The sequence below is a fragment of the Candidozyma pseudohaemuli genome (genome assembly GCF_003013735.1).
Source record: "Candidozyma pseudohaemuli strain B12108 chromosome Unknown scaffold00018, whole genome shotgun sequence".
NCBI classification, from domain to species: domain Eukaryota; kingdom Fungi; phylum Ascomycota; class Pichiomycetes; order Serinales; family Metschnikowiaceae; genus Candidozyma; species Candidozyma pseudohaemuli.
In genome coordinates this window covers 201,603-227,152 of record NW_020194452.1, presented here as the reverse complement: position 1 = coordinate 227,152, position 25,550 = coordinate 201,603, and the positions used below count along the sequence as shown (strand labels likewise).

The window sequence follows — 25,550 nt, the reverse complement described above, 5'->3', positions numbered from 1 at the left end:
CACCCAGTAGAGGGCAAAGTAGTCCACATGATTGATAGGCTTTTTCTGGAACGGCTGCAAAAGATTACCAGTTGATAGTTCACGTCAAAACATACTATAACCCTGCCTATCCCCTCTTGTTCATTATTCAATACATACTGTCTTTCAAGACATGACGACATTGTAAACTCTGTAGCCATTTCACTAATCTTGGTTATACCATGTAGAGGTGACTGGAACCAAGATAGCACCTCACTAAGATCATTCCGCTTTTCAATTCTATAATTTAAATGATCACTTCTACCTTTCAAACGATCACTTCTACTTCTCTGACAATCTACAATACCCATAGAAGTAAGGATTAACTATTAACAAACGACCGTCCGCTTAGTATCTTCTCTTACCGGCCTTGGCCTCCTCGGAGTAGACATCCAAAGGAGACTTAGCCAAAGGCTGGACCTCCCACAAGTTAGGGGTCAAGAAACCGTAGGTGTTACCGATGGCAATGAAGGCAGCCTTCAAGGTGTTCTCGGTGGTTCTGGTGGAACCAGAAGAAGAGGTGTAGACATCCTCAACACCAGCCAACTGCATCAACTTCTTGACAACAGGAGAAGCAATGATACCCTTACCTCTTGGGGCTGGGATCAATCTCACCAAAACGGAACCACACTTACCAGTGACCTTACATGGCAAAGAGTGAGGAGAACCCAAGTTGGAACCCCAGTAACCTCTTCTGATTGGGATGATGGACAACTTGGCAATGATGATGGCGGCCTTGATGGCAGAGGCAACCTCCTTGGCGGTCTTGATACCCAAACCAACGTGACCGTTGGAGTCACCAATGATGACAACAGCCTTCATTCTGGTTCTCTGACCGGCTCTGGTCTGCTTCTGGACAGATCTGATCTTCATAACCTCGTCCTTCAACTCTGGGAGCAACTGGTCGATGATCTGGTACTCCTTGACTGGGAGAGAGTGGAGGTAGATCTCCTCGACGGAGGTGATCTTACCGGCCTGGACCAATCTACCGAGCTTGGTGACTGGGGTCCATCCCTTCTCCTCATCTCTTCTACCTCTTCTTGGGCCTTTGCCGCCTCTTCTACCGAAGGATCTCTTTGGGGCTTCTGGAGCAGACATTTTTGAATGTGGGTCTATCGGAATGTACGTGGAAAGCCGGGGGTGGTGGTTTTCGATCGATAAACGTGAAGAGAAAAGTTTTTCGGGGTTGGAAATTTTGATGTGCGGTACCGTTTGTGCGTCACGTGAGACCTCGCGGGTGACATAGTCACGTGCGCACACTCGCCCCCAGGGTTTGAGCCCTAAAACCACCACAAAGGTAGTCTGCTCCAGAACCGGTAGTTTTACCAAATGGCCAATTTACTGAATGGCTAGAGAAGTGGACTTTGGCTTGTCTTCCACGGACACGCCGATTTCATAGATTGGCAACAACACTCCTTCGTCATACTGACCGGCACTTTCTGAAACATATTTCCAATTGAGGCCAACTTTTAATCAACACCGATTCACCATCAGCTACATATCAAATCCAATCCACGGTTCCCAACTAACTGACCCTTCCATCTTCGGAGTTGCATCGTCTGTCCCACAGTGCATGACAGAATGCATAAGCGAGAGTAATGGAAAACGCAAGTCCCACCAGCTTTTCTGTACCGCTCGTACGATTATTGTAAGCTGCAGCGAAGCTCACGTTTTGCATATCCCACTCGATCTTCAATGACCAGATGATGGTGAAGAGACACGCTTTCCAAGTGTCATAACCACAGTGCGGCTTGATGACATCACTCTGATAGTTGCTGTTTTTGTAAAGTTCCAGTAATTCTGTTAAAAGTTGGCTTCGTCCCACTGCAGACCATTTCTGTCTTGGTTGATATTTTCGAGTTTTCTAACACAAAGAAGGTTCTGCAATAATATCATGAATAGGTGGCGCCACACTTGAAAGCCTGCAGCACCTAAGGCCACAGATCACGTACCCCACAAGCCTACGATTTACGCTGAGCCAATCAAAGCAGGAATAATTCGATTTTTACTTATTTTCTTCAAATTCTTCATCATTTTCGCTTTTATAGATAGTCATATTTTCTTCGACTAACACCCACTGTCAGCCGTGTCTACGTCTTGTGCGTCCGGTCTGCTCCGAAGATGTCACGTGCCCATTCTCTCACATGGCCGAGGCCCTTGACGCGGCCGCAAGGGCATTTAGGCCGCACCACAGCTGTTTAGGTGCGGCACGTGACATGCACGTGGAAAGCACGTGACCAAAACGTAAAATTGCCAGAATTCAGCAAAAATGGATACCGCCACCAAATTGGCCGTAGAAAGATGTTCAGATCGTCAAATTACCAAATCTCTACCTCCCTTCAACACCGTGCAATTGGGCATAAAGTGTGCGCCAGCCTCGCGTGATGGAGGGCCCCTGCAGGACAGCAAACCATCCGGGGGTTCCTTGCTGCCTCACCTTAAATAAAACCCGAGCGATTCCCACTTTTAACCAAACCATCGAAAATCAAAAATGTCCTACGCTGAAGCTGCCTCATCCCAAGGACCCACCGGATCCAAAGTCGTCGAGGACCCATTGAATCTGACCCCAAATGACGTTAAGAAGGAGGCTTCTCAGGGGGCCGACAAGGTCAAGAAGGACGCCAACGAGGCCCTGAAGAAGGCCTCGAAAGAAGCCGACAAGATCAAGAAAGACGCTTCCAAGGCCACCGAGGACGCCATCAAGAAGGGCAAGGCTGCCACCGACAATGTCAAGAAGGACCTCAAGGAGTTGGAGAAGGAGTCAAGACCATACATTGAGCAGGCCACCAAGTTCGTCAAGGAGAAGTACCAGGCTGCTGCCAGCTTCGTGGGCTCCTACGTCAACAAGGACACCGTGGCTGCTGCCGGCAACGAGCTTCAGAACCCTGTTGTGTTGGGCCAGATTGCTGTCATTTTGGGTGGTGCCACTGCCGGCTGGTTTGTGTACTCTGAGCGTGCCAGAATCAGATCGGACAACAAGTACGTGGTGGGCATTCACGCTGCCGTGATCACCGGTCTTGTCCTTGCCGACGGTGTGCTCTTCTCGCAGTTGTACCCTAAGTACAAGAAGAACTAAACATATATTCAATAAAGAACATCCGATAAGCGATTCAAGCGGTAGTAGGTGATTGGAGAGGTGAATGATCAGGTTACGGTTTTCTCAATTGAGTAGTTTTGGCGGTTGAGTACGGGTGTAATAGAGTATGACCCATGTTCTCTGAATGTGGAGGGAGCAAGATCGAGAAAAATATCGATTAAGCCAATGCATGGTCTATGAGGAAGAGAATAATAACAAATTAGGGATGTTATGGTAATATAAGGCCAATTGACCATTCTAATCCATAACGGGAAATGAATCAAGGTAACCCAGTCTCACAGAGCAATTGACATTGCAATTCAGCCATTGCCCGTTCTACGTTATGAATACAATGTTGATAGCCCGAACTTCAACGATTTCGACAATTTGTTTTATAAAACACATGACGAAATTGACCATCAAGGTGCTTAAATGATTACTCTCGAATGAACCTGTTTATCCTAGTGAAACACCCAACTAATCTACATGACAGCTTATCAAGAACATCACATTCAAAACAATCTTCTAAATCAATCTAAAAAATACCGATCTACTCGGAAATGGGAGCGGCCTCGTGGGCCTTTTCAGCCTCCTCGTCGATATCCTTCTTTTCATCAGCTCTGAGGTATGTGTTGTATCCCCAGTTCTGATTGGTGTAGAAGGTGTCTCTGTCATACTTGGTCAAGGCCTTTCCGTCACGCAATCTGAAAATCAAATCAGGATTGGCAATGAAGTATCTGGAGAATCCACCCAAGGTACGGCCGTGCTCAAGATCGTGCAAGAGATCCTTGAAGTCAGGAACATCGTAGGTGTAGTTACCGCTTCTAAGAAGGTTGCCTCGCCAGACGGTCTTGATGAACTCGTTGCTTGCAAAGGAGTCTTCACCAGCCAGCATTTCGGGGACTCTAGGCTCGATGACGGAAATGTAGGCCAATGGTTTTCCAGCTTCGGCTCTTTTTTGCAACTCACTCAAGAAGTAGCCGTAGGTGGCCACAGGGTGGACTTCATCATCGTTAGACTGCATTCCATTGTATCTGAGCCAAGGAGAAAGTCTGATAGCGAGTCTATCGGAACCAATCGCCTCGGTGATACGGTCAATAACAGCCAAGTTGAAGCGAGATCTGTTTTCAATGGATCCACCGTACTTGTCGGTTCTCTTGTTTGACGAAACTTCAAAGAACTGGTGGAAAAGGTAGCCAGTGGCTCCGTGGAGCTCAACATAGTCAAAGCCAGCTTCAACAGAACGTTTGGCAGATTCTGCAATCTCCTCAACCAATTGGTCAAGCTCCTCGGTGGTGTAAGCCTCCAACTCGTTGCCAGCCTCCTTAGCAGCCTTTTCCACGCCTTCGTCGGGATAAACAGCAGAAACACCCTTCAACTTCTGACCCTCCTTCTTGTTCTGAGCAGGATCGGCCACACGGCCCAAAGCCCAGAGTTGGATGGTCACAAAAGACTTGTTTTCGTGGATCTTGTCGGTGATCTTCTTCCACTCCTTGATGTGCTTCTCGTTGAAAATTCCTGGAGCTCTGGGCAAGCTGCCTGTCTTTTCAGTAGCAAGAACACCTTCAGTGGTGATCAAGGTTCCTGGATACTTGGACCTGTCGTCGTAGTACTCAAGCTGAAGATCAGAGGGAGTATGGTCGTCAAGAGCTCTGTATCTGGTGGAGGGAGTGAAGATGATTCTGGTCTGCAACTCGTTCTTTCCAACCTTGATAGGCTCAAAGACCTTGGTGTTCTTCAATGGGGTAATCTCGACTGGTTTAGGCATTTCTGTTCTTGGTTTTTCTGTTTGTGGTGATACCTTTTGAAGTTGAGAAATCCCTGGCTTTTTATACTTTTCAAGGCAAGTCGACGCTTAGTCAGAGTATTCCAGCTTATGCAAGGCTTTCCAGGATTGCGGCCATGATGGTAGCTGTTTCAGTACCGCGCAATGATGGAACGTAATGCAATTGATATATGAATCTTGAGCTCAAATTTAATTTTCCTGTGAAAATCGGGTCATTTTTATCAAAATATTACTCGGTTTCTTCCCTTGAATGCCTTGAAGATTTCAGATTCGATAGTGGTGATCGCTTCTGTTGCATATGCGAGGTGCGTTTCTCTCGGAGGTGCGTCCCAAAAGGGTAATGCTGCCGATTATCTGACAAACCGATCCACCTCGTCTGCTTAGACGAGCAAGATCGTGCATGTATGATAATCTAAGTAGATGGCGCTAGTCAGTGATAATTCGAGGAATGGAGAGATTTGGTGACAAGTTTTGAAACCTCAATTCCACCACAATGGGTCTATTGTTAGTGGGGGTCTGCGAATGTAAGGTGGATTGATAAGGCACTCACAGTTCTTTGAATAATAGAGAACAATAATATCACTGTTTTGTAGCCCTCCCAAACAGCTACTACCGCATTTTGGCAACGCTGTAAATCCGATCCGTACATCTATAGCCTTTATCGTTGACAACTTTTGAGTGCACTGGCTGAATCGTAAAGTTAGAGAGCATTCCACTTGTTTAAAAAATCGTCTGTTGCAATGGCAGTGACTGATCAGGAGGAAGCAAAGAAAAACGTTTAAGGGTATTTGATTTTTGACTGCAAATGGAACAACCTCCACCAGGCTAAGTTATGCCAACAGAGACCTTCTCTGCATTGCAATGAGATGAAAGGAGGCCCATTGCTAATTCACCAAATCAGAAGATCAACACTAGATGAACTCGTGCAGCCTGGACATTATTTCGGTCTTTCAAGTGTCAAATTAGGTAATATCCCACAGGCTGCTTCTTATCTGATATTCACGAGGCAAAGGCCAAAGCCAGGAAAGGCGCTGAAGAAGACCTCTAGCTTTCCAAGCTTATGCATCCTTCCTTTTTCTTATTTTTCTCTTTCCCAATTGCCTCAACAATCCAGAACGGACTAAAGAACAAATAGTGGCGAAAACCACAAATATTGCCGCTGAACAATAAACCCCTCTCGAAAGACGCCGTTCCCCCAAACCAACCAATCAAAGCTGCTTCACCGTTTGAGCCCCGTGGCGCAAGCCAACTAACCTTCCCTCATTTTCCCAATCCATCATTATGAGTAATCGGTGCTCAGATTGAGAACAGCACCATCAAGATGATGATGATTCCATATCTACGCAAAAAAAGGTTCTATAAATTAACAGCCAAATCTCCCTTGTCCCATCAGGACTATGATGAGCCCAATTTGGAAGAGCATGACATCGCTAGATCTCGCAATGATAACATCCAATGTATCTGAGTCCAGATAACCTGTACCAGGAGCCCTGGTGTGGCGTATCTCAATCAGTAGAATTACTCATTTTCCGCATTGGGATTATCTGCCTTATATAAGGGGCGGCGCTCCCTTTGATTTTTCCCTCACTACACACACCCCCTTGGAAAGTCAGGTATCAGTTGGCTTTCAGGATAGTATAGGAACGTCGGTTTAAACCTCAACCGACGTAAGTGTTTAGATAAGCGAAACAAGATGGGATCAGCAATCGTTGCATACACCCCAACAAGGAACTTTATCGTGGAGTGATGGCTTGAGCGAATATTCGAGTTATACCTGCGATTTTCAAGACGTTCCGTTTGATGAATTTACGGATTTCTCAAGTTCCAGCTCAGATCTTGCTCAGCTTGACACGCTTCTTTCGGCCTCCAAGGGCCTAGATTTCGAAACACCACAGGAGTTTTCTTCCTCCGAGAACAGTACACCCCCACAATTACGGTGGGTCGATGAATCCAAGGATTACTTCGCCAAGTCGAAGCCCGAACCCAGGATGCCTGTCTCCAATGACGACATCGATAAAGTTCGGAAAAGACTAAGTAAACGGAAACATCGTCCTCTCGAGTTGAAACCTGACCAGGTGCCAAAGTCCGACAAACGTATGAGGAATACGCTAGCGGCACGTAGGTACCGGGAGCGTCAGAGGAAGGATGTTGAGGTTCTCGACTCTCGCATCAAGCAGATGGAAGAGGAGCTCAACAAAGCCAAACTCGAAGCAATGTGGTGGAAAATGGAATCTAAGCGCTGGAAGGAAGAAGTCGACAAGTTGTGCAAGAAACTGTAGCTTCAATATATGATACTTTACCTTTCAAGTCTTGTAGAGTTGTAAGAGTGTAGTAGTACTGAGCTGTATAGGACCGCTGAAAGATGCACTTGAACTTGGATAATTTCCTCTCAAGCACGGGCCGCTTGAAATAGCAGAGAAGCGAATGAGAGTTGAAGTTAGCCTGTTTCCTCAAATGGGTTTTGTCATTGGAAGCATCGCTGATTTTAGCCTCCCTAATTCACTGTACCGTTAATAATAGATGAAATGTTGACACAGATCTGCCTTTGGTTTTGCCGATTATTAAATCACACAATTATCCATTTGCAAATCTTCCATTCTGCTTTTCTCTTAATGATCGAAGGAAATGAAACGATAGAAATTAGAGCACAAACTGTGTCAGCAGTGTCCTGCGACGAACGACAAGTCGGGTTTCCGACGGTGATATTGTTTGATGACAAGACAGCTGAAGGTCTTTTCCATGTGTGTTTGGCTGTGGAGCAAATAGTCTATCCGCTTTCAAGTCATATTGTTATAATTGGAAAATTGCCAAAATTTGATTAATTTTTTTTCTTCTTCATCACCACTAACCCATGAGTATCGGCTGTGCTGTAAACGTCAAGAAAGTCTCGATGTCAGCAAACCTCAACAGGCAAGGACCAGCAGGGTGATTGAAGTCCATGAATTTCAAGTCTCTGTCGGCAACTTCTTTTTGGAATCGCCGTACGCACTGTGGCAACTCTTCGATCGACATTGTTCAACCGTAAGAGGTACCAAAGTAAGATTCTTCAGCGTAATTATTTTTTCTGCTCATCCACAGATGTGGTCGGAGACGGAAAGAAAACTAGGCTCATGCACCATATGGCAGGGGATCTGGAGCCCGCTAATCTTTAGAGTGTCAGACTGTGGGGTTAATTTGTTGGTAGCTTTTTGGCGTGAAAGCAACCAACTTTCACCCCTGTCACTCCATACCAAAGTAAACCACCGAAAAGCGTCATTCTGACCAAAAACGCCCCAAAATCACGACATTCGGAGCCGTGCCAAGGACAAGTCCGAGATTTCTCTACAGGCCTCCACGCCAGCATTCCACGCATTGTTCTCGTCAACGAAGTGCGTTTGTCAAATTGTCAATTGCCTTGTCAATGCACGCGATCATACTACATGACCAGGGGCTGCTTGACCCTTGAGGGGCATTTTGCGCACCAGGGCCCGATCTCGAAGATGTGTATCTGGAACAGCATGAGCCCGCAGCGGAGGGAAAGCAGGGGGGAAGACGCAAAAGTGGGCCCACGAGCAGTTGATGCTGAGGAGAGTATGTAGGGAGAAAACCCTAGTGGTGCAGCAGAAGGCGATCCCGCAGACAGCCTTAGTGGAAGGTGGGCCCGAGGAGGACCACATGAAATTGCCGGATGAAGGGAGCTGTAGCGCACTTGTGGGCTGGTGATTTCTCACGAGAGTCTGGCTCCGTCGCATGGCAAAGGCAAAAGAAAATTAGCCTTTCTGAGCCACGGCGTCCCGGCTGCTAGACGGAAGAAAGATTTGCAGCTGCGGCACCGAAGCGAACGATTAGCCTCCCCCGATCATTCAGATAAGGGCAGCGCAGATGGTGTAAAAAGTGAGGAAAGCGGCATCAAGGTACACCACTGGAAGCGGCACTCTGAGGCGGGTTCAAGGCGCCCCAGACCCTCGAGACCCTTTGCCTCGAGGTGCTTGTGAGAGTGGTTGAGCAGGGTCGCTTAACCCAAACCGGGAATTTCTAAGCATTCGGGCCCCCAACCGGTGCATCGGCTCATAGACGCGGACAGTATTTTTGGTCAGACAGGCAGGTTCGAGGGCCCAAGGGTGGAGGCGGCGCGGGCAGGACAGAGGTTTACGAAATGGGCGCAAGAGGAGCGGGAAAAGAACACGGGAGTTTCTTCTGTGGATTTTAGAAAAAAGCGGGCGGGTCTCCTGTTTTTATAGTTTGAGCAGATCGTCAGGAAGGGGGTACCAGGGGATTGTTTGAGGTGTTGCCGGGGAAACAAAGCGCAATGCACTAGGAGCGGTGTATCACGTTGCATGGAGTGGGAGGAAGAGAAACAAAAAAAAATATCTGCGGCGCTAAAGCATGCCGGGCAGATCTGGCGCGATGCAATGCGCGGTGCTGCAGAGCCGCCAGCACAACTGGGAGCTCGCTGCTTGGCCAGAGTCACCGCCACACCTGTACCCTTAGAAGCAGCACCGATGCTGTCATGGACATGGCTGATAGACGAGGTCGTGTTTGCTTCAAATGTAGGGTAGTTGAAAACTTTGCATTTCTTTCTTTTTTTCGCTGCCAAGCACAGTGCAGATCCCAGACCTTCGCTGTCACAGGCGCCCGGCAAGATCGATCGAAGCCATGTTCCTAAATCCGATAACCCCTCTGTCGTCTTATGTCCTATCACTAACTCCCAGACAATACAGAGTTGCACTTACCCGATAAGATAAGCATGGGTGATGTGGCGCAATCCCGGCCCAGATCGGCAGGCCACTGGGGTAGTCATACTTGGAGAATGACTAATTAAATGTGTAATAGTGAGATCCAAAAGTGTGGATAGCACTTAAGGAAACGTGGGTGCTTCGGTGTTAGGGATCCTTGGTGGTCCAGCATTCTTCTCCATACGAGTGGCTTGTGCACGAAATAGAATGTGACTAGATAGGGCTAAAAGTGTTGAATGTTGCTTACACAAAGCTGACCAACGGAGATATCACGGGCATGGGGCCGATAGCCGATGCAGAAGATTGAGGAGTTGGAAAAGCGTACAAAAGCATGATCCCAAATGAGGATTTCGGCATTATTGCAATAAAGCGAAATGGACCCTTGTTTGCAAGCGACGATAATATTGATATTTTCACGTTTTTATTAAATTACCCTTCCAGCTGCCACCAGGAGGCTTAAGTTCGCCTGCCTCGTCTAAATGTCTCTCCTCTCCACCTAGCAAATCGGGAAGCACCTCCACCTAGCTTAGAAACGAGAGACAGCAAATTAACCGTTACTGCAAGATCCAGCAATTCTTGCAAGCAGGTCCCAAGGTAAAGAAAAAAAAGAGTAATCCTGCTTTGCGTAAGGCATGGTATTCCCGTCTCGCATGCCATCACAGAGATTGCTCTTAGGGTATAGAGGCATCAAACACTCCGAAACACCCGTCAAAGTAGGATATCCAAATGTGGAGGACGCTTTATGATAAATCCGATCCATTGTTGCGGTCTCGTGGAGAATTCGTTATCTTTGGGCCTTGCTTCATAGCGCAAAACCGCTCAGCATTTACGATAAGAACGCTGATTTACGGGGGATTACACAAAGCTCACGCTACCATCACGAGAAAAGAGTACTACAAACTCTGCCCCTGGAAAATTAGCCACATCCACGTTGGTCCCGGCGACGTCACCACGGAAGCATAATCTCCCGAAAAATGTTTCAAACGGTGTGTCTCAAAAATCCACCATCTTCTGTAATCTAGCGCTTCGAAACCAAGACACACAGAAGCTCTCAGACACACTTGAGCAGGTTACTTTTTCGAGGAGCCATGGGAAAAAGAAAAGAGTTCTTATTGGCCAAGCAAAAGCGAAATTCGCTTCGTTCGTGCGTTCTTCGCCAGCGGTACTATAACACACGCTGCATTCCATGCAATTGCCCCAAGCCTTCCAGCAACTTGTGGAGAAGGAGCAACCTGGTGGTAGGGGGTAAAAGAAAGCTCCTTTATTTTGACTAATTCATACTAAAAAAAATACAAATACCAGTTTGCTAAGCTTGCGAAATCAGGCTACTTCGCCAGTAGGACTGCTGCGAAAAGATGATGCAAATCGAATGATGTAGTATTCGTCCCTCGGGTCATGCAACCTTCCCATAAATGCCGTTAGTACAAAGGGCTGCTGGGATGATAAATCCGATGAGTTCTTTGTGGTGAGGCTTTTTACTCGGTGAAGTCTGTGACCATTCCGGAGCATGTGTTGTTTGTAGGCGAGGCGCGCCCCTGGCCGGGTTGCATTTGCCACAGCTCCTGCCGAAAACGGTCCACGACGTCATTTACATGCTGGTAGTGTAAAACACTTTTATCAGCCACTGTTCGTCTGTACGGTTGCTGAATCAGCCGCCATTTACGGTTTTCTGTATTGCGGGTGTTTTTGAGAAGTGCTGGTGTGGGATGGGTGTGTGTGTGTGCGCTTGTGTGCAGGCTAGGCTATTTACCGCGACAAGAAGACCCGGCGAAAAAAAGCGCTTGTCTGCAGAATCGCAACAGGGAGCCTGACGAATTTTGCTTCGTTGCAGCGAAAGTAGGGACCCGGCGGCGGTGGGTCAGTATTGCCGAGGGTAGACAGAAATATTTTTTAGCCAGAGCGCAACGCGGAGAGGCTTCCTCGGGTACGTTCCTAACGCCGAAGGGCTCAGGCAGGAGGATTATATGACGGCGTTCTGCAAGAACGTGCCTAACAATAGAGGCGAGGTCGATTGTTCTCGAATTCTAAAAAAACTGCGATTGTATGCCGCTGCTCGGAATCCATTGAGCGGTGCCGGCCGGTGTGCACACAGGCGGTACAGTGCAGACAGTGCAGCACAAGTCGCCGCGAGCTGTGCGTCTCGTGCTGCACGGCATGCATCCGTCAGCACCTCCCGTGCGCATGGCTACCCCAGAGCCACCGCTGCATCGCCATATATTATCGGCTAGTACACCGGACCTCACGCACCTGCTGCAGCCTCCAGCATCCCAGGCTCCCAGAAAGACAAGACATGTATGTGCTGTCTCTCCCTTTCCAGCCCGCTTCCATGCCTATATATTCGCCCCATCCCCAGGACCCTTTGTTTATTTGATTTTGTCTCTTTTAGAATTCTTCCTCCCCAGGTCTCCTCACTACTAAGCAGATCTTACAACATCAACGTCCCCCCCACCTTCTGCCCATCATCAACAATCCCGCCTCCACCATATCCACCCCTGGCCCGGAGCCCCAACACCCCCTGTCCTCTAAGGACACTCACTCCATGAACAATTACGCCCTTCGCCCTCCAGAAATGGCTAACTTCCAGTTCCATCATCACTTTGAGGTTCCCGAGGGCCATATGTCGCCCCAGCAACAACAGAGCATGTTTCTGAGACCCTCCACGGCTCAGCAGCAGGGACTACCCGAGGACCCTGACCTCCTAGGGTCTGTTCCAGGATACGAATTCCCATACTCTGAGTACAATGACACCAGACCGCCGTTCGAACCGTACCAGCCCCACCAGCCCGCCATGCCAGCTCCCCTGTTCAGCCAGGGCTTCCCCACCGACTTGGCGGATAGGTTCCCAGAAAGACCCGTTCTCGAAAGACCCGCCGAAAGAGACTCCCGGTTGCAGCAGGACTACTTCCCGGAGGAAGGCCCCGACCTCCGTCTTCTAATGACGGGGCTCTTCCCGAACCAGGACTCCCCCATCGGCGGCCCGATTCCTCCTCCTCCCATGCCCCACAACGCTGACTTCCCTCCCATGCCCATGGCGCAACCGCCGTTTCCTCACCCTGTTGCTCCTCCACCTCCACCGCAGCACCTTGTGATGGGCCACCCGCCAGCGGCGGAACCTCTCCAGAAACCGGCCCGGAAACGCAATTCCCGCTCCCGTCCAAAAAGACCTCTGCAAGGCTCCAAGAGCTCCTCGAGAGACTCCCAGGCCACGCTCTTGTCCATGGACCTGCTAGACCTGCTCAGCCTGGCCACCTCGGTCGACTCGTCTGCCAGTCCGAAAAAAGATGCTTGAAAGTCCTGGTGTCGGCGGCATCAGCCCTACGCTGCCCCAGGCTCCTCATTTCTACACTCCTCACCCTGACCACTGCCCGATTGTGCGAGGCGTGGCCACCGGTGGCTGCACAGCACATCCTCCGCCGGAAAAACTTCTGGACCGTCATCACGTCCAGGTGAAGCTCGAGGTTGGCGGAACCCTGATTGAGCAGGTCTGCCACTCGCCGTGGTCACAGGGAGAAGTGCTTGATCGCCGGCGCATTGTGCGTATCGAACGAAGGCAGCAGGGCCACCGTATCTTTGCAGACTTCTCCATAATCGGCTGCGCCAACGACCACCCAAAGACAGAACCACCGCCTCCGGACGCCGACGTGATTGAGGTGTCGTGCTTGGCGTGGGACAAGGCCAGCGACGAAAACAACCCGGGCCCCAACTTCTACATCACGTCGGTGGAAGTGGTGGCCATTGTAGAAACACTCATCCAGTCGAAGTTGATGGAGCTGAAGCTTCGCCGCCGGGAACGCGGGCGTATCCGGCTGAACTTGTTGACCTTCTGGCTGAAGCCGCTGTACCACCTGAAAACCAAGGTGTGTCCCGAGGGCCACAAGGCCGAGTTTGCACGGTTGATCATGGCCTACGGTGTGCGCAAGCCGCGTGGGTTTGACAAAGGCTTTAGGATTTTGAGCTGGGACAGGCTAGTGCCGGCGTTGAACAGAGCGTTGCAGTGCTACTATGCTGAAATGACGACAGAGCAAAGAGACAAGTTTGTGGGTGACGAGGACGAGAATGACGACGACGAAGAGGATGTCTGAGATTCACCCCCAAGCCAGCGGCTTAATACCTTCCCAAGCACACAGAGAATAGCAAATCCCAGCAGGTCACCAAACAAAAAACCTGCTTCCATACGAATAATATGGTTTTACGAGCCGGCTTCTGCCGACATGTAGACACGCCAGTGCACGGCCTAAACAGGATCAGCGTGCAAACGAGGAGGGAAATCGCTGTGCCGAAGGAATGAGCATCTAAAAAATAAAGCTTAAAAATACAGCGTGGGATCGTCCGTTTGCGCTTTCCGCAGATCTGCGATCGACACCAGAGGCTGCAAACTTTAGCGAAACCCGAATCTGAGGCTTGGGCCCGGGACAAACAAAAGGACACATTCCCCAATTCGGCAGGCCCACTTGAAGGGTTCGCCTGACTTCATGAGGAATGCAAAGCCTCGGCATGTGCGTCCTGGAGAAGTCTGGAAAAGCTGTAAAGTGGTGAGCAGGCTATTGCAATCCTCACTACTGGCTTCACCAGCCTTCCCTGGAAGCCGCAGAGCCAACCATTTTCTATCTTTTTCATCTTCATCTATTTCACCTTTCCATGGCTCCGATCCAGATCATTCACCTGTCACCCACATCCGAGGATACCACGGCATCCTTTAGCCGTGTGGGATCTTCGGGATCTTCCGTGCTGAATTCAAAAGCCGGTTCCTGAATTTCCACGCCAAAGCTACCAATCTAGAATTCGCCGGTTGCTCTGCCCTGACGCAGATACGATATAACTGTGCCTGGTTTACGATTTTAGCGATGAGCTTAAGCGTCCCACAGACCAAGAAAGATAGCAGCGACACTTACATCGAGCTGCATAGTGACGGGAGCTTTCCTCATCTGATGGCAGTTCTGGTGTATTAGGCGCAGGCCAAAAGTTTATTCAAACCAGCAATCTGGCATTGCATTTGGGGGGCTGTCCAGCAACAAGGCAGATCGGGACTTGGGGTACCCGGGTAATATCCGGCGATATTTTTCAAGCCGGGATAATATATGTGTTGGTGGGCTGTTGAGAGGTGTGGGGGCGCCGTGGGGGATCCCATCATGGCCTGATCGCCTAGATACATGGAGCCAAAAAGCAGGAACGTGGAGTGAGCAAATAAGCTTACGGATTGGGTTTTGGAGCTTGACGGATTGGGTTTTCTGAAGCCTGACGTCATGAACGATCAAGCCTATGTTCCTGGCGGCACTTTTGTCATTTTGAACAAATTTTGCAATTTCAGCCTTCCACTCAGATCGCATCAGCATTCACACAGATCGCATCAGCTTTCACTCAATCATCGCTTTTTGTGGACTCTCAGCCCTCCCCCCTACAATCCCCCAATCGATTCTCAATTATCTCTATAAATAAACCTAGTGGTCAAAGCGGAAGTCCAACCGCTTGTTACCCTTGTCGCTGGTGTCGGCAATGTAACGTTGCTTTTCCTCCGGCGTCATGGCCCCCCAAACCTCATCTCGCTTTTTGTTCTTCCACACATAGAACGCCTTGGTAAGCAACAAAACAGGAATCAAGCCGCACATGATCCCGAAAAGCTCCTGGTTACCACGGCGGTACTTGGGCAAATCGTCCTCACGATAGATGTTATACGCAATGATGTTGCCTGCCTGAACAAACATATTGTACAAGGCAGAACAGATGGATCTGGTTTCAATGGAATTGGAGTTTCTTGAAACCCACGCCACACACATGGCGTGAATGTATGGAGCCGCTAGCACCATGGTGACGAAAAACCACGTTAACCAAGCATCCTCCATGGTTCCAGGCCACCACCTCATGGCTGCTAAAAACGGGATCGTCACTATGGGCATGGCAAGACTCATGAGGCTTCGTTCGTTGAATCTCTCAGAAAGCCAGGTGATGCCAAACATGAAGATGATTTGAAGCACATGCAGCGGGATGGTAAGAAGATTGACATCGAGAGTACTGAATCCCAACTCCCTCATTGACAATACCATATATGGCTGCACGGTCAGCATGGGGATGTATGCCAAAATGCCAATGATGAAAATAGGCCACAAGTTCCAGTCCATGAGGGATCCGAGGATGGCCTTGAGTGCCAATGCTTGTCTGTTGTTCATGCCGCCTTTCAGTGGATCGTCTCTGAGGATTCTGTTCACGACAATTTTCTCCTCACGATCTGTGAACCAGCCTTTGGGGTGAAGCTTGTTTTTGGTTTGCACAACAGAGGGCACCATGAGGTAGAAGGACCAGATTCCAATAAGCAAGGTGATGGAACCCTCGATGATGAAAAGCCACTGCCATCCGGTCAATCCTGCTACACCTCTCATTCTGAGAATGAAGTAGGCAAGCACGGACGTGATGGTCTGTGTGGCAGCCAACGCCGTCCAGAAACCCCAGAGTCTGATGGGCAACTCGCCAGACTTGTAGAAGTACGAAAGCCAGAGAATCATGTCTGGGATGAACCCACCCTGAAAAAGACCAATCAACACACGGCAAATCAAGAAACCGGTTTTGTTCGTCAAGGCACCCTGGCAGGTGGAAACAATACACCAGCAGCAGATCTGGATGGGAATGAAAATGTCAGGTCCGAGTGCCTTGGAAATGATCTGCGATGGAAGCTCAGCACATAAAAACGCACACAAGTTGAGCGTGTTTCCCAAATTATAGTCGTTTGTGTTCATGTTCAAGTCTTCCAAAAGATTGTCGGCCACAGCCTCATGCAAATTGCCTCTGTTGACCTGCAACGCAAAGAACATGATACAAGCACTCAAGATGGCTCTTCTGTCGACCTTCCTCATCACCTTCTTGTCCTCCTCCTTGGTCCACGTGAAATGGGGGTCAAACGCTTCACGACACTCGTATTCACATTCGTCGTAGATTTGACGGTAATGGTCGGCTATGAAGGGGTCCAAAAACGGATTGGGATCCTCAAACTCGGTCTGGTCTTCCAAGTCAGAAGGCTCTCCCAGAGCAGATTCTGTATCGACCTTCAAGTCGCTTTTTTCAACGCTTCTGCCTTCAACGAAGGTATCGCTGGTTTTGGCCTCCTCGTTTCCAGGACTAGCTGAATCAGCGTACTTTCTGAAAAATCCCATTGCTGATGAGGAACCATTGTTCCCGGCGGGTTCTTATACCTCGAGAGGATGCCAATAATTAGCGTGCCGTGATTTCTGAATGCTTTTTGTCATTAGTGCTGGATTGCGTCAGTTAGCCACCACAGTTACACTGTTCCTCAGTAGTTGCGGTTAGGCTGATGTGCTTGATCTATGCGGTTGTTGTATGTACCATTTTTAACGGCGAAAATTCTGGAACAGCTTTTTCTGGTTTTTGTTCGCTGAATCGCTATTTACAAAAGGTGGGTTTCCCAGCCACAGTGCCCTTAATCGTTTTCAAGTTGAAGTGCCAAGACTGACATTGATGTTAAGAAAAAGTCTAGGAAGAGCAGCAAGGTTCCACAAACGGCCAAGCATCTAGCAACAACGGTCCGAAAGTTGGCGATGGGGGCTGAGTTGGGAAGCTGTCATTTCAGGAGGGAAAAATTTTTAAAAATTTGAAGCCTTTTTGGAACCTTGTGTGGGTTTAGGGCCGGGAGACATTTGGTGCCCTGGACATTTGGTAGGCGTGGGTTTCCTGCAGGATATTTGCAGCCAGAATGTCGCGGCATCGGTACTTCTGCCTCCCGGGGTATCGTAAAGAATGCCGGAACCAATTTTGTGATTCGTGGGGGAAATGAAAATTTGCTTCTTTCAGCCACAGCATGAAGAGGTGATAAGCCGTGTGGAGGGGCCGAATGAGAGTGCTTTTTGTCAATCACACGACCAACCATGTGGCCACTAGGCGGTTAGTTGAGCCAACCAATAATATCTCCAAAAGCGAGCAGCATCCCCTGAGGGCTGTCTTTACAAAAAGCTACTTTGAATAAGCTGTTATCTCATGGATACTCCCCAAAACCATTGCTGCCGATCTCAAAACCATCCTTAAATGATACCACCTGCACCCAATCAGAAACCAGAGATTCTCGACACGCCAAACCCCCATAGTATCCACCCATTATCCATCCTCTTCAACCACCTTTCATTCTCCTTCACGCCGTCCATGTGAATCCCTCACCTACGAAACCACCCTCCTGTTTCCCCTCCTCTCCTACCTAACAATGCCGTTGTAGCTTCACACTTCTAGGCGAAAATTCAAAACCCACGCGAAAATGCAAAATCCAGAAATCCTCCAGGCTTTCCATAACCCAGCCTTATACTGCCGGCTCGCCCCGAGTTTTAGACCCTCCACGTCACTCCCCATGCATTTCTCATCCTCAGGGGCACGATTCCTTCAACGTGGCTTGCACATTCAGCGATAAGGCGGATCCCCACGCGACTAGACCTTTCTGGAGTGGCTTGGTCGTTGTTCTCTGTAACTGATTTTCCATTGAGCTTCCCGCGCTGGAAAAGCCATAAGGCTGCCAAATCGGGCAAGGCCCACGTTATTGTGGGACTTTTGGTTTCAGGAACGAACTGGCCAGTGTCCAATGGAAATGCCCCCGGCATGAATCACGGGCATGACAGGAGATTTTTTATGTAGGGCGGCTTTTCAGATAAGGGCGAGGAGCCCAAAAAGGCTAATTGGAAAAAAAAAGCGAAATTTTGTGCTGCTCCTGAAAATTGGCCCTCACGAAAAAGGCCTCGCAGAATGTTCGAAATTTAAGCTTTAGCTTTAACGGCTGATGCTTGCAGACGGAGTATGTCCCGGCGTCACAGGAGGGATTTTTTTGTGATTGGCGACTTGGTTTTTTTTTTTTTTTGTTTGTGTTACACAATGCTTCCAGCACATCCCCATTCTGCTGTCGAACAGTGCCTGGCACATTCCGTGCGGCCATGGCCTCGGCGGAAATCCGACCTGCCCAGCATGACAATCGAAAAAAATGCTGTTTTTGGGCCGTGCACGAAAGGTTTTTACGGTTTTGCAAATTTTTTTTAAAATTCCCGCTAAAAACTTACTTCCCACGCCTGAATGGTGCCCTGGTCTTATCGTTAACCGCGGAGCTTTCGACCAACGATGTCGCATGTTTGATCTAACTACGCAGGACTGCACACAGCGCCTTCACTAATCCACGCAAGATCTCTCCCGCAGGTTTCTTCAGCCCTGGCTCCCCACTTTTGATATAAAGGCGGGCCGTTCCGCTTTTTTCTTTTCGATCATCCACTTTTTTTTTTTTCATCCAAACCCAAAAACCCCAAGCTCCTCGCTTCAGCCGCTCGACTTAAACGGGACGCACAAATCAGGCAACACTGCTGCACCTTCAAGCGCTATATAAACCACACAATCCTCCACTCCCCCACCCAATGATCGCAGATACTACCACCAGAAACCTGAGGAAACCGGCCCGTTTCTCCCAGCTCAGCAACATCAATGTCGTGAAAAAGCACATCCTTCTGCGTGTCGACTCCATGTCGCTGGATGTGTCTCTTGGGGGAACCACTCTCAATGAGAAGCACGACGACGAATCGTACGGCCTCAGGAAAGTCGGCACGAACTCGTCTGTTGACTCAAACTTAACCGTTCAAAGCAAATTCAAAGTTTCTTTCCAGCTTTCACCCAGAGAAATCAACCTTTTACGCTACACATGGAACAAAATGCTTGTGGACGAGGAGCTCGAAACCACAGAGCTGCTGCTTCCCATTGAGGGCCTGATCCAAGTGAAACAGAACCAGGTCACCTCGAATCGCTACGCCTCGATGGCGCTGTCGATGTTCTGCATATCTTTCTACCACACGTTGCTTCTGATGGAGCCTGAGCTCGAGCTCATGTTCCCTTCGTTGCGCCACCAGGCTGCCGCTTTTGCCAGCGTCATTTCATTGGCCATCAGCTCCCTTGAAAACCTTTCTGTGCTTGACGACTACCTTACCAAGTTAGGCAACACGCATTCCCGGATCTTGGGCATTGAAGCGCCGCAGTTTGAGCTCATGGGTGAGGCGTTCATCCAGACCTTCCAGGAGCGTTTCGGCACAAAGTTCACCCACGAGCTCGAGGTCTTGTGGATCAAGCTCTACATGTACTTGGCGAACTCCTTGTTGCAGAATGGCATGGACCCCACGCTAAAGCTCGATTCCCAGGTCTTTTCCAAATCCGGCGTTTACACTGAAAGCGTCTACACACTGGACTCGGACACCAGTTCATTGAACCTGCGGGCGCAGAGCAATTTCAGCAAGATGGATTCGTCGTTTGATGCCGCATCGACTTACTCTGTACAAACGAAAAACAAGGCCAAGCCAAAGGACAAGAAGCAGAAGAAGAAGAGAGACTGTGTGATCGTCTAGATGCAAGGATCACACCTAGAAACCATTTATTTCATGATTGGCAAGAAGCCGATCTACAGCCTTGTACCTAGTACCACTGTGGTGCAAGGTCCCATCCTGGACCTGGATATCAGGGTCCCGGGATCTGCATTGATGTAGGTAATATAACCATATCGAACAATGCGCCATCGTGAGTGAGACCCTCGACAATCTGCCCCTATGTGAGGTGGATGTTTTAGACCCCCTACTAATTTTTTAGCCTCGCTTTGATACACCCCCTTCCCATTCTCCAGAATGTAACCTGGCTGTATGAGGCCGCTTGAAATATTTGTATTGCGCATTCCCCATCGGACAATCGCCAGCCCGAGCCATTCTTCTCTTTTCTTTGTTTTTCCCCACCGTAGGCCTTTGTGCCCTTGGCGCTTGGAATTTAACCAAAATGGCAACGTGATGAGGTTTGAGGTGATTTTGAGAGGCGGGAGAAAATGGCTGCAAACGCCCAATGCCAAGGCCAAATGGGTGAGGCGATTCCAGAGGATGAATGAAAAATGGCTACGGATAGCTCCACTTTAAGGTTTTTTCGAAAAATGACTAATCAAGGGACTCGGTGGCCAAAGTCTCCACATGTCCAGGTTTGTCAAATTGAGTTCGGTTCAACCTGCGATTTGGGCCTTTGCCGTGGATCCTACACTCGGTGTGGCTCTGCTGCGGATACTCCCGAATGGCCGAGATGTCTCGGTAGTCGATCTACAAATTTGAAAATCTCCAGAAACTGGCCTAGGCTGAAGAATTGGAATTTCACAAAAATCACAAAATCAAGCCCGTGTTTCAGACTCATCCAGCGTGGCATTCAACAAACCAGCCCTTCTTGAAAAAGCAGCTGTGCGTCAACCCAGCACCCAAGGCTTTGGCCGATACCCAAAACCAACCCTTTTTGAATTCTCTTACAAATGCTCCCATCGACTTTTCTTCATTCCTTCTATGCTTTGTGGTGTTTGCTTTTTTTTTTTTCTACAATTTTGCCATTTTGCTCCCACCCTTGCAGGCTCCCACCCTTGCAGGCTTCTGGGTCCATTTTCTGGCTTTTTTTTTTTTTTCCTCGTTCGCTAATTTCGTGCGTCGCGTAGCAGGCACGACGCGTTCCTGCCGCCAGCGTGCGGGCCTGAGACGATGCTGTGGGAGGCCCTCAGAGGCTAAACGTCCACGCTAGAGACACGAAACAGCCGCCGAAAACTGCCGCCGAAACACCAGCCGCTTTCCACACTACTGGAGCAGGAAAAAACCCAGACCTCCCGCCACATATTATACCAGAAACACCAGCACACCACCAAAGCCCGACCCCTGCCCACGCGCCCTGGCGCGCGAATCCATCAATTCTCAAACCTACTCTAGTCAGAACTGAACTACTCCTCTTACTCCCTGGTTTTGCTGATAAGCTCATCCTCGCCCCGTCATTATAGCATAGGTCTTCCAATCAGGCCATCCCCATACTTTTTGTTTCTTTTCCAGCATCCACCTAGAATGTCCGAGGAAGCTCTCTGGAACAACTCCTTCTACTCCCTGCTGGCCCATATCTCCCAGTCCAGTCTGGCCAACCACATCTCCACGCTACGCCGTTCCGTGGCTTTACCTCACCTGACACTGTCGAACTCCATTGCCGCTGGAACTCTCGATGGAGCTGCTGAAAAGGACGTGTTGAACCAGAGAACGTCCTTCATGAGCGCTTCGCCTTCCATGAAAGCCTTGGAGAGCATCATGAACGGGAAAGAGGCGCCCAAGGAGAACATTCCCGAGGCCATCCAGGAAGAAGAGGAACCCTCGCCCGTGCCACCCGCCTCCGTGTTCGACAAGCCAGCCTTCAACGCAAACTACACCTACAGCGGTCTGCGGGTGCTGCTCCACAAACCTCCTCCAGACGCCTCCACGTCGACCTTCCACACGGCCAAATCCACAGAGAGCGTAAACGCGTCTCCCGAACGCCACCGCCACTCCTCCTCCATCAGCACCATCGGCGAGTCCGGCTACTCCATGGGAACGCCAAAGTTGGACCCTCCAGCGTCTTTCTACACCGTCAAGAGACCCACAAAGGACTTCCTGCCACAGCTTCTAACTGTGCTGGGTCCTCGCAAAAACCTGGAGCTGGATCAGGACACCACCGCTGTCGAGGAGCCGGACTACCTGACCTACCCAGCTCTCTCCGCCTCCACGGCTACTCTTCCACAGACAAAAGACTTGCCCCAGCCTCCACCGGAACAAAAAGCAGCTCCAACGCTGCCGGTGCCTCCCGTGAAATCGCTTCTTCCACCCGAGCCCGAGGCGCTCCAGCCGCCCTTCCAGCTCGCGGCTCAACCCGCCCAAACACCCGCAAAACCTAAAACATCGGCCACAGCCACAGGCCTGCCCAGACCATCACCAAAGAAGCTGGCTAGTGTAAACGCTGTGTCCAAGTTACTGTCGTCGGCGTTCGGTACCCCCAAGTCATCCATGTCCCTCCACAATGACCTCAAGAGTGAAAGGTCACATCGCCCCACCCAGCCTCCGCCTAGATCGCCAATCCGTAGCAGCACCATGGGAGATATCCACGCTGCTGCTGAGCGCAAGCCTGAGCCGGCCTCCAAGCGTTTCAGTTTCCGTGGGCTTTTCAAGAAGAAGAGTTCCGATTTGCCTAGCAAACCTGCTAAGCTCAAGGCGAAATCTTTCTCGACTCCGTCCTTCTCTGCGCTACGCGAAGTGAAAGAGCCCAAAGAACCAAAGGAGCCAAAGGCGAAGAAGGTGAAGGAACCAAAGGATAAGACTAAAGAGCATAAAGAGAAGACGAAAGAACAAAAGGAGCCCACCAAGACCAAGAGGAAAGACAAGGAGAAGAACTTGTTTGCAGGTTTCAAGAGAAAGAAGAGCGACGGCAACATCGTTTCTCTTGCCGAACCCGAGCCTAAACCATCAAAGACACCTCAGACGCCAACTACTCCAGGATCGTTTGCTGAGGTCGATACTCCGGCCACAAACACTTTGGAGCCTGAGAATGATAGAAAGCCTGCCAACGGTAACACAATTCGTGAGGTCGACGACTCTGACTATAATTTTGAGTACTCCAAGAATGGTGTGGAGGACGATTCAGCCAATATCGCTGCTGACCCACCTCAAAGACACGCTCATGAGAACTTTGGTGAAGAATTGGGCCTCGAGCCTACAGAAAATCTCAGGCTTCCCGAGTTCAAATCCGATGCCTCATTTGGCCTGCCTTTGCTCAAGTACAGATTCAATGAGACCCCAAGATCGAGGCCTCCACAGTCAAACCGCCTGAGCCTTAATCCGCCTCGCAGTGACCAACTTCTTGGTGAAGCGTTGTTCCCCAAGCTGTTGAACCCACACGAGATCGAAAGCATTGTTTCTCTCGAAAGATCCAGATCGATGCGTTCCATCAAGTCCAATGGCAAAAGAAGCTCTTACATCAACTACAATGGCTCCGATGAGAATGTCATCGTCTACAGCGGTGAGGCAGGTCAAAGCAGCCCAAGATCAATGAAGAGAGCCGGAAGTATTTTGAAAAACTCTCTGTCCATGAGCAGCTTGAATGGCGTGGTGCATCTGATCGACCAGGCGGTGGCCGACAATTTGCCGAGTCCCGTGGAAGCACACGAAACTGAGGAGTTGGAAAACCCCGGATTGGGCCTTCTCCCCACCCTCGACTTCCAAAGCTTCAACCAGGACAATTTTGCTGAGGGGTTCATGAACAACGACTCCGAGAATTTGCAAGATTTTATCGAGTTTTCTGACTTCATTGATGTCGATAATCTTGAATTTCCCTCTTCCCCGGTACAAGTCCTGTCGCCGCCACGCGAGCCATCGCTTCCTTCCGTGGTTGATCTGGGCGAGTTTAATTTTGGATCTGACTTGCAGGATCAAAATAAGCAAGAGAGTGCGCCACAAGGAGACAAAAATATCCAAAGTGTCATCAGCGAGCCTAATGAGGAAACGATTGTGACCCCCGCGGAACCCATCGCATCAAAAGAAAATGAATCTGTGAATGAGCCAGACGAGGAAAGGCCTATTCAGGAAACGCAGCAGCAGCTCGAGGATGTCTCGGCTAAGAATTCGCCCAAGCCCCAGGACGAGACGCAAGACAGCGAGCCCAGCCTTATGATCGTAGACGGTCCGAGCGAAAAGCCGGCGAGCGTCAAACTGACGCCCCAATTAGGTACCGCCGATGACGCGATTACGAAGCTGCCAATTTTAGGAACAGCCTACCAAATGGCCATGAATGAAGCGGTGGCCCGGGAGCTGCCAAGTAATGTTGCCAGGCCCATCTCCATGTCGTTCAAGGGCTTCAAAGGACCCGCGATAAGCAAACAGACAATTGCCAAGACAGGCTCACACCAGCTGCTAAATATGTACGATTCCTCAAACGAGTCGTCTGCAGTGGGGCAAGGCTTTGGCCTGTCTGATGACGAATCCGATGAGGATATATATTCGTCCGAGGACGACCTGGAAAACGACATTGGCCACGGTTTTTCAGTGAAGAAACCAGCGCAGGCGCCGGGTCTTAAATCTACAGGGAACGCTGCCAATAGAGGAGTGCCCTCACCCAAGATGATGGGGCTCCAACCACCCACTGGGCCTTTTTACCATGACCGCATTCCATCGCTTTCGGACCAGAGCGCTGCCTCGAGCCCTCGCTCCTTGACGTCCTTTATTTCCAGAATCAAAAAACTGCCCATGGCATCGCCCAAGGTTGCTTACAAACCGGGCGGTGTCCGTTTCTCCTCGAGAATTATACTTTACGATACCTACAACGGGGAGGAGTACGATCGTCACCCCGACATTGCCACTTGCAACCAGTTGACGCCCTTGTTGGCGCAGCAGATCCGTGAGGAGCTCAACGAGGTCAAGAGCGAGATGGAGGTCCACCAGGACTCCCAGTGCTACACGCATTTCTTCTAAGCATGTACTGATTTATTTTTACTTGCGCTGAACGTCCTTGTTCTCGAGCTGCGTCGAAAAGTCCTTGTGGGCGCTTTTGAAGATGGTGTCCAAAGTGCCGTTATCGTTGGGATCGACTCGTGCCACCACCTGATCGGGCTTCTGCATGTCCACAATGACAAAGCCGCCGTCTCTTCTGTCGACACATGTCGTGCCTGCCCAAGGGGCGTTGTCGTATTCCTTGAGGGTCACCACTGGGGCCTTGCCGTCGACGTATTCGGGATAAGACATGTTGGTGCTAGATGAGCAGCAAGTGCAGGAGAGGATGAGTTGGTCGGACCACCCCATGTGGACACCGTCTGGGCGTGCCACTTCATAGTTTCGGCATTTAATCTATAATTGCATTTGTTTCCGTCGAGAAGCTTGGCGTATGGCTTGGTTTGCGTAGCACCAGCTTGCGCTCATTATATACGAATTTACGTTTCAGCAGGGATACGTCAGTCAGTGGGAGCTGACCCATCTGAGGTGGAGTCTACTTGTATTGTTCAAGGTCTTTATGTGACGAAATCGCTTTGTTTAGGAGATGGGGCCAGCATTAGTTGAATGACCATTGTCTCGGCGAGCCCTCGTATTACTCCAAGGGTCAAAAGTGCCATGCTTGCTCAATTCCTAACTAGAAAAGCATGATGGAATCAGAA

At 49.7% G+C, this 25,550-nt stretch overlaps 8 protein-coding genes across 8 annotated transcripts; 5 read left to right on the top strand and 3 right to left on the bottom strand.

Moving 5' to 3' along the window:
• Window positions 1–366: 366 nt before the first annotated feature.
• Window positions 367–1,116, bottom strand: RPS21 (40S ribosomal protein uS5; the record flags this gene model as incomplete). Its single annotated transcript, XM_024860184.1, has 1 exon — window positions 367–1,116. One exon carries the CDS (start codon window positions 1,114–1,116, stop codon window positions 367–369), a length of 750 nt encoding a protein of 249 aa, XP_024711741.1.
• A 1,393-nt stretch (window positions 1,117–2,509) lies between these two features.
• Window positions 2,510–3,094, top strand: C7M61_004869 (uncharacterized protein; the record flags this gene model as incomplete). The annotated part of the gene is made up of 1 exon (XM_024860183.1): window positions 2,510–3,094. One exon carries the CDS (start codon window positions 2,510–2,512, stop codon window positions 3,092–3,094), a length of 585 nt encoding a protein of 194 aa, XP_024711740.1.
• Window positions 3,095–3,644: 550 nt separating this feature from the next.
• C7M61_004868 (alkene reductase) lies at window positions 3,645–4,862 on the bottom strand (the record flags this gene model as incomplete). The annotated part of the gene is made up of 1 exon (XM_024860182.1): window positions 3,645–4,862. The coding sequence occupies one exon, from the start codon at window positions 4,860–4,862 to the stop codon at window positions 3,645–3,647; it is 1,218 nt and encodes a 405-aa protein (XP_024711739.1).
• A 1,339-nt stretch (window positions 4,863–6,201) lies between these two features.
• Window positions 6,202–7,159, top strand: C7M61_004867 (bZIP transcription factor; the record flags this gene model as incomplete). The annotated part of the gene is made up of 2 exons (XM_024860181.1): window positions 6,202–6,337; window positions 6,669–7,159. 2 exons carry the CDS (start codon window positions 6,202–6,204, stop codon window positions 7,157–7,159), a joined length of 627 nt encoding a protein of 208 aa, XP_024711738.1.
• Window positions 7,160–12,134: 4,975 nt separating this feature from the next.
• On the top strand, window positions 12,135–13,677 carry C7M61_004866 (uncharacterized protein; the record flags this gene model as incomplete). Its single annotated transcript, XM_024860180.1, has 2 exons — window positions 12,135–12,856; window positions 12,888–13,677. 2 exons carry the CDS (start codon window positions 12,135–12,137, stop codon window positions 13,675–13,677), a joined length of 1,512 nt encoding a protein of 503 aa, XP_024711737.1.
• Window positions 13,678–15,033: 1,356 nt separating this feature from the next.
• Window positions 15,034–16,737, bottom strand: C7M61_004865 (uncharacterized protein; the record flags this gene model as incomplete). Its single annotated transcript, XM_024860179.1, has 1 exon — window positions 15,034–16,737. One exon carries the CDS (start codon window positions 16,735–16,737, stop codon window positions 15,034–15,036), a length of 1,704 nt encoding a protein of 567 aa, XP_024711736.1.
• A 2,241-nt stretch (window positions 16,738–18,978) lies between these two features.
• C7M61_004864 (uncharacterized protein) lies at window positions 18,979–19,953 on the top strand (the record flags this gene model as incomplete). Its single annotated transcript, XM_024860178.1, has 1 exon — window positions 18,979–19,953. The coding sequence occupies one exon, from the start codon at window positions 18,979–18,981 to the stop codon at window positions 19,951–19,953; it is 975 nt and encodes a 324-aa protein (XP_024711735.1).
• A 1,500-nt stretch (window positions 19,954–21,453) lies between these two features.
• On the top strand, window positions 21,454–24,873 carry BNI4 (Bni4p; the record flags this gene model as incomplete). The annotated part of the gene is made up of 1 exon (XM_024860177.1): window positions 21,454–24,873. One exon carries the CDS (start codon window positions 21,454–21,456, stop codon window positions 24,871–24,873), a length of 3,420 nt encoding a protein of 1,139 aa, XP_024711734.1.
• Between the last annotated feature and the right edge of the window lie 677 nt (window positions 24,874–25,550).